General features: G+C 34.9%; 1 protein-coding gene across 1 annotated transcript in view; it reads left to right on the top strand.

The window, feature by feature from the left end:
- LOC106871677 (uncharacterized) overlaps positions 1 to 5,625 on the top strand; it is a 34,829-nt gene extending 29,204 nt beyond the window's left edge. Inside the window, exons 8-10 of the mRNA XM_014918275.3 lie at positions 1,464 to 1,610; positions 3,106 to 3,392; positions 4,661 to 5,625. Of these exons, the coding sequence (XP_014773761.3) occupies positions 1,464 to 1,610; positions 3,106 to 3,392; positions 4,661 to 4,930 (704 nt within the window). The 3' untranslated portion in view covers positions 4,931 to 5,625. The remainder of the gene's footprint in view (positions 1 to 1,463; positions 1,611 to 3,105; positions 3,393 to 4,660) is intronic.
- Positions 5,626 to 8,043: the final 2,418 nt, after the last annotated feature.

Below are 8,043 nucleotides of genomic sequence, written 5' to 3'. Positions count from 1 at the left end.
ATATTTATATGTGTGTGTGTGTGTGTGTGTGTGTGCATTTATGTATATATATATATATATATATATATATATTTTCATATATGTACCTATATATATGCATATACGTGTATATATACATACATACATACATATATATATTGTATTAAATTGTATATATATATATATATATATATATATATATATATGCAATTTAAAATTTAGGGTTCAGCAAGTATTGCTTCATCACACACCGAAAATTAGAAATAGCAGCCAAAACTACTATTTCTCTACTAAACTACGACTCTCCAAAACTGGGAGTCGTATACTGGGTGAAGCAAAACTTGCTGAACCCTAAACTTTAGATTGTGTTTATATATTTACCGATAATGGTTTTTAACACATCGAACTACTTGGTAAAATTACTAATTATCAATTAATTATTAATTTTTACCCTATGTCTCTATGAGTTTATATATATATATATATATATATATATATATTCAATAAGACAGTCAATACTTCATTTCATTTTACTATATACACTATATATTCCATATTCTATATCCCACATTAATTTTATAAGAATATAAATAAAACATAAAAAACAGACCGAGTTGGAATTCTTTTGAATAATATATTCTTCTATACACTTTTTTTAATTTTATAATTTTTATTTTTATATATATGTATCTATATATGTATATATGTATATATATATATATATATATATATATATATATATATATATATATATATATATATACATGTACATATATATATATGTATATGTGTATATGTATATATGCATATATATATGTGTATACATGTGTATATGTATAAACACACACACAGATATATGCATATATATATATATAAGTGCGTGTGCGTGTGCGTGTGTAATATCAAAATAATAATATCAAAAATGATCGGTGTAGAATATACAAAGTGTGGATCACTAAAAGTTCGGTCATACTGAGTTAAGAGAGAGAAAAATAGAAAAAAGAGATTAATAAAAAGGGGGTTTTCTTACAGTTTCTCTCATCTTGCGTGTGATTTTTTCCCGTCGCGTACAAGGTTTTTAGCCTTTGGTGATTCATATTTTTTATATTCTTGTACGATCATTTTTTTATATTATCGAATTTTGTTAACATTTAATCATTTAAACATGTCGATCTAGATTATTTTAATATTCTTCACCGATCATTTTTGATATTATTGAATTTTTAGAGCATTTATTTATTTAGACCTGCTGTTTTCAAATTCGCAATTTTAAATTCTCAAAATCCCGTACGTTTATACCTTTGATAAACAAAAAAATGTTGAAACTAGTTTGGTACGGAGGTAAATAAATTTATTTAAAAACTATTACAAGTTTTTCAAATTCAGGTGCATTTTCAAAAACAAAATCTCCCATATATATATATATATATATATATATATATATATATACTTCTACAGATTTCTGTTATATATTTGATGTTTAGGACCACTTGGACCCTCAGCGTATATATATGTACGCCACAGTCAGTCCCATTCAACACCCAACTGTCTCCACAATCACACAAAAGTTTGGAACGGCTACAGTTTGTTGCACACAGAAGATGAAGGAAGAATCCACGTCCAAGATTTGGGTATGATTCAAACCATAATATTTCTAACTCTAAGATTTAATAGCCAATCAAACGTGTTTCTGCATCAGTGAGAAATTAACAATTTTAGATTCATTTAGTTCATATCTCTCATTTATACACTTGTTTGTTACTCTTGTACTTTATTCATTCATTCAATCAGTTGTTCATTTGTGGCACAACTATTCATGTACCATTTCGTTTTTATTCGTATGGGCTTGCTGTGTATTTTTCATCTCTGATTAACGAAATATGTTCGAATTCATTTACCGAGTGAAAGGCGATTTAGTCTTCAACGGCGTATAACATTGAACTATATGCCAGTTTTATTTATTTTGATAATTAGAGTGCATGCCCTAGTGGTTAGAAGTGTTCGTCTCATAATCATAAGATCGTGGGTTCAGTTCCTGGAGCTAGCAGCGTGTACTATTCTTGAGTAAGGCACTTTATTTAACGTGGCACCAGTCTACTCAGTCTATTCAATCTTCTCTTTCTCCAGTTGTCACATCCTAGATATTCCACTGGGTAGCAACTGACAGAGCTGATTGTTCGCGACCCTATAGGCACTGAAACAATTAGTGAAACCATGATACATGTTTCGAAGACATACTTGTTTGCGAGACACGTACGGCTGGCTGTACCTTAATTAATTTCGTTCTTCTCCACTATCAACACCACCACCACTAGTACAAGTTTCACTACATTATATCATTAACTCCAATATTATCGCTGCTAATACCACTATTGAATATATTAATTATTCATTAAATTAATGTTATAGCCGATGTGTTATTGATTTTAATTATTTTCTGGAGACATTATACAATTTTGTATTAATATTAGTTTATTATGCCAGCAAAAATTTCACACATTCTTACACATATGCATACGCATGAGTATGTGAATATGTCTGTTAATGCATGCATGGGGATGTGCAAGTGTATGTACGGTAGCGCTTTTTTCTTATTATTAATAATGATTTCTTTTATCTAATGATAATAATAACAATAGTAATAATCCTTTCTGCTGGAGGCACAACGCCTCAGATTTGTGTGGAGGGGACTAGTCGATTACATTGATCCCAGTGCTTCACTGGTACTTAATTTATCGACCCTGAAAGAATGAATGGCAAAGTCGACTTCGGCGGGATTTAAACTCAAAACATAGCAGCAGACAAAATACCGCTAAATATTTCGCCCGGTATGCTAACGATTCTACTATCTCGCTGCCTTCATAATAATAATAATAATAATAATAATAATAATAATAATAATAATAATAATAATAATAATAATAATAATAATAATAATAATAATAACAACAGTAATAATTTGTTACAATTTCTGTTTTTAACTAATTTATATAATCCTACGTAGTTTAGTGTTAAGATAATTTTTCAATGCAAGAGGTGTTCATCAAAACCACAAATATTCTCTTATGTATTGAAATTAGATTGATGTACAAATACTACATTCATCTCTTATTTGTCTTTCTTTAGGTATGGGCGGTTCCTGTTTGGAGAAATTCAGCCCAATTCCTTTCTTGTTCTGTACCATTTCCGGAACATGCAATTTTGCTACAAGAACAGCCACAAGTTACTGGCTATCGACGGGTAGGAGTGTTCCCATGATGCCTGTCATGGGAGATGAAGTTTTAGAACACATCAGCAGATGCGCAGCTTGTCAGTCACCAACACCTCTCATTGCTGTACACAGCCAGTCAGTAATGGTACCAGAATGTCCTAAGGGATGGAACGAACTCTGGACAGGATTCAGTTTCGTCATGGTAAGGATAGAGACAAAACTGTTATTAATCATAACAATATTGAATACTGATCTAAGTAGAAAGCCACATGTTTTTTTATGAGTAAGTCGCAATCGATTACATCGACTCCAATTACACGATGGTACACTTGTTTATAGCCTGCCCCCATGAAAATAAAATGAATAAAAAATGAAGTTTACCTTTGTTTAGGTACAATATATTTTATAAGAGAATGGAGAAATATGTCCGTTATAATAAAGTTTCATGTGGATGAAGGTAAATATATCTTAATTGAGATTTCAATTTAAAAAAAACAGTTAATATCCAAGCATTTGGATAACATAAAATGCATAGCTGGGAGTTTTTACATGACATCACTTCCCCACCCCATCCTTCACCAACATCTTCACAGCCCATAAAAATGACAATGTATCTAAGTAAGTCATATAACTATTTTATAGCAGGGGCGTTTTGAATTCAAAATACTGACATATTTAGTAACGTATACAACTACTGATCAAAGGATTAAACCAGGAAGCTTGTACGAAGTCGCTCAACCCATTAGAAATGGCATCTAAATCTTCAAAATCAGTGAAAGAACGACTGAAATGTCTTTGGTCTATAATTGACGTTATCCGCTACAATAATAACAACAGCAACAAAAGCTTGACTCCAAGACAGCAGAATAAAACTTGTGGTGCCATAGGAGGTGGTCAACCATCTGCTGATATTTTCTGTGCTTTTAACATTATATGTCTATAAGAGATAATTTCTCAAGACGGATAGATCACAAATTTTGAACTAGTACTGCTTCTGTCGCTAAGAATGAATCTTACTAATTATTAGGACAAGAGCTTTCAAACGGTGCGTCGCGGGTTTGAAAAACAATGCACTAAGACTTTAGGAAAATGTGTTTTTGATAATTATGTTAAATACACGATTAATAATACTAAGTGAGCAATGTTCCATATTTTCTATGGCAAAGTGAGCCAGTAACTTTTCAGTTAATCCCCGGTACATCACAAAGTCATTAACAGAATTACTCTGTTAGAGGGAATGTAACGCTAAGTCAAACTCTCCTATATTTGAACTTAGTGACATGATACTAAATTGTAGATAGAATGAAAAATAGGAATTTGGTCCCCCTTCGTATTAGATATACTTCATCCCCAAATAAATGTTGTTTAACAAAACAAAATATTAGTAAAGTAAAAAAACAATTGTTTATTTATATTTATTTTAACCTCAAATCTTACCCCTAACAATGTCTATTTGTTTTTTCGTTTTAGCACACAATTGGTGCCGTAGGCGGTGGTCAACCATTAGGCAGCCCTGGTAGTTGTCTGGAATCATTCTATTTCAACCCTTACATTGAATGTAATAACCGAGGCGAGTGCTACTACTTCCACGACAAACACTCTTATTGGTTAGCAGGTATTGACAAGACAAGCAGTCCAAATGGTCCTCTTAACCCACAGAGTCAAACACTGAAGTCAGGTGAACATATTCAGCGAATCAGTCGGTGCAAGGTATGTGCGTATGATGAGAACGCGCAATAAAAAGATGATTGTTAAACGAATGAAATAATTATTAAAAAAAAGTAAAGAAAACTCTCTTAAAATATTTTTTTAACAAACAAGAAAGAAAGGAGAACATTTGACAGAATGTGTGAAAGTACATGCAAGATAAGACATCTAGGCTTGTACGTAACGATGACATTTTTTTTTATTGAAGAATGAAGTAAAATAAAAATAAACAAACAAAAAAGTAAACAAAAAATAAGGAAGTTATAAAATTTGTTGGGTTAGACAGAAAGCGAAACACCGTACATGAAAACGAGGTTTTAACACGAATAGCAAAACTAATTATAATTGAAAAAAAGTACTAATGAAGAAATATACAAACACGAAAGCTACAACTAAAACACCGATCATCCTCCTGTGTAATCTAAGGAATTATTTTAATACAAGAAACGGTATCAGGTCTTTGTCAGTGCGAAGGGTGTTTCTTGAAGAAATTTTACTGGTGTAACGCCACCGTAACGTTAGTTTAACCCATCACTTTTGGTTCTCGCAGCGCAATTTTAACACATTATCACCTTGTCCTCAACATCAGGGAAAACAAAAACCACCAAAGCAGACATTTTTTTCCACTGTTCTGTTCACCTGTTTGTTTTATTACATGGTTTTATATTGATTATTTTTTTTATGACATCCCAGACCAGATAATAAAATCCTACAAAAATAAATGTAAACCGACTTGTTTATTTTTGTTCTTTTATCGACCATTCACTGGTCTCTGTCGTCATTAAACTGTGGGAAACCGTATTTAGATTTAGTCAATTATTCCGACCTAAGTTATGAAACATAAAGGGGCGAACAAGCGCAGCAAAGTGTTTTAGACAGTTGTAAAAATAAACACACACACACACACACACACATATGCATACATACACTCACAAATTCAGTTATTCATTCTAAGTGGCCTGACAATGTTCCTATTAGCCCACAGGAATATCTATCTATCTATCTATCTATCTATCTATCTATCTATCTATTGTTATTATTATTATTATAATAATAATAATAATTATTATTATTATTATTCGTTCTGACGGAATGCACATGTTTGTCTGCTGGTAAATTTTTGCTTAAAAATTTTGTTTCCAAAAGTTGTTAATTGCTTATTTTGTTACTAAACGTTTACCCAAAGCACCACCTTTGCATAGATGGGTTGCTTTGTGTCGTTTGTGCCAACTTTAGGTTCTGATATCTCAAAATAATTGTTTCAAAAATTAATCTACAAAGAAAACAAACATGGCGAAACCAGCCTTGTTGAAGAACATAGAAGAGGAGGTGAGAGAGGTGTTTCAGATAGAGAGATACAAGACGCCGTAGTTCCACAGCCAGCTCCGCCACCACTACAACAAATAACATCGTAATAAATGATAATATCAACCAGAATACATTCGATGCGACAGCAACGAGAAGCAAGGGATTTTCTTTTATGGAACCTCTTCAGAAAGACATGTGTCTAGCTGAGGTAGCTAAATTAATAAGACTGGAAAAGGCGCAAGCCAGTGTTGCCATCCCACTTGAGGTGTTGGCAGAAAACTGTGCTGTACAGATGCGTCTCCGTAAACACGAAGCAGCCAGAGATGGCGAGACAGGTGGACGTGGAAATGACACAAAGAAATAATGCCCGACATTCTGCATATATGAAGGGCAAAACCAGCTTGCAGGCAATTCAATGCTCTTTAAATCTGAAGCTCTGATCGCCAAACACTCCGTAGTTCCCTGTCGGAGTGAAAAATATGCGCTCTATCTAGCCTATTTAAGAAGGAGGATGATGCGCATAAAGATCGCTAGGATACCACCAGAGGTAAACTTGTGGTAGATTGTAGCGGCAATCGCTTTGCAAGGAATCAACAGCCTCCTGGAAGTAAAGTAGGCACAATGTGAAAATTTGTCTGGGATCAGTGTGGAGGTGCTCCTCGACATTCAACCAAGGGTTATTCACCAGATCCCACACCTCATTCGCCTTTCAGGAGCGGTAGACTTACATGTCACAGTTGAGGGTAGAAGGCCACGGCTCCACTTGTGTAGAGCGACAGGACATTTGAGAGCTTTCTGCCCCTAACCTAAGACAGGGAACCAGGGAAGTCCCTTACTGCCAACACCAGGTCTCCAAAAGCCCCAACAACAACATCAAAAACAACAACAACAACAACAACCAAAGCAGCTCCAACACCTGCAACAACACCATCATCATCAACAAGAACAACAAAATCAAAAAGTGAAGGAAAATCACCACTCCAGCCATAGCAGCAACATTAACCACAGCACAACACCAACAACTTCAGTAACACCTGCAACACCAACAACACCAGCAACAGATGCACCCGATTCACTCCCTTTAACAGCAAAAGAGACAATATATAAGGACACACGCAGCACGTAGGGGCCTCCCCCACGAAGCTCTCCTACTCCCTCCCTATCCCCGTCTACTTCAAACCTCATCAACTCACACCCTGGTTCCACAGAGATAGATTCATCGGCAACACGCAGCGAAAGTGAAGAACCTCTAAAACTGAAAAGGGATCACAATAAAGATCATGTCTCACATTAACACACACACACACCAAAACAAAAAAAAACCCATAAAAAACACACCCACAACAGCCACAGACACACCTACAACATCACCAACATCTCCATCACCCCAATCACAAACTCCTCCACCAACACTCCCAACAACAACAACCCGCCACACAAGCACCAAACTTCATGCTAGTGAGGAGGGCAAGTAAACAATTGATGGACCTCTTAGCACGAAGAAAGGACGTGGAGAGAGAGAGAATGTGATCTTTGGTACCAGCACCTTTCAAATGCCAGAAACACTGGTGTTGGTGCGAATGCCTATAGAGAGAGAGCTTCCCGCAAGACGTGGGAACCCCTAATGTAAAGGCTACGAGTAGGTTTTTAAAGAGTGTTCCAGAGAAACACTCAAGACTCATGGATGTGGAGCTACCTAACCGCCAGCAATACCCAAGGGGTAAATAGGCGCCCCTTTGTGTCTTCTCTAAGTTCTTTTCGGTCATCCTGGGGTGTTTAAGAGTAGGTAGTATAAAATGTTCGTGGTTTGGAGTCTCCCTGGAAGCAGGATCGCCTGC

Source organism: Octopus bimaculoides, chromosome 10 (genome assembly GCF_046866305.1).
Source record: "Octopus bimaculoides isolate indiv1 chromosome 10, ASM4686630v1, whole genome shotgun sequence".
In the NCBI taxonomy this organism is placed as follows: domain Eukaryota; kingdom Metazoa; phylum Mollusca; class Cephalopoda; order Octopoda; family Octopodidae; genus Octopus; species Octopus bimaculoides.
Note: the sequence above shows the minus strand (reverse complement) of the source record. Positions and strands in the feature narration are given on the sequence as shown.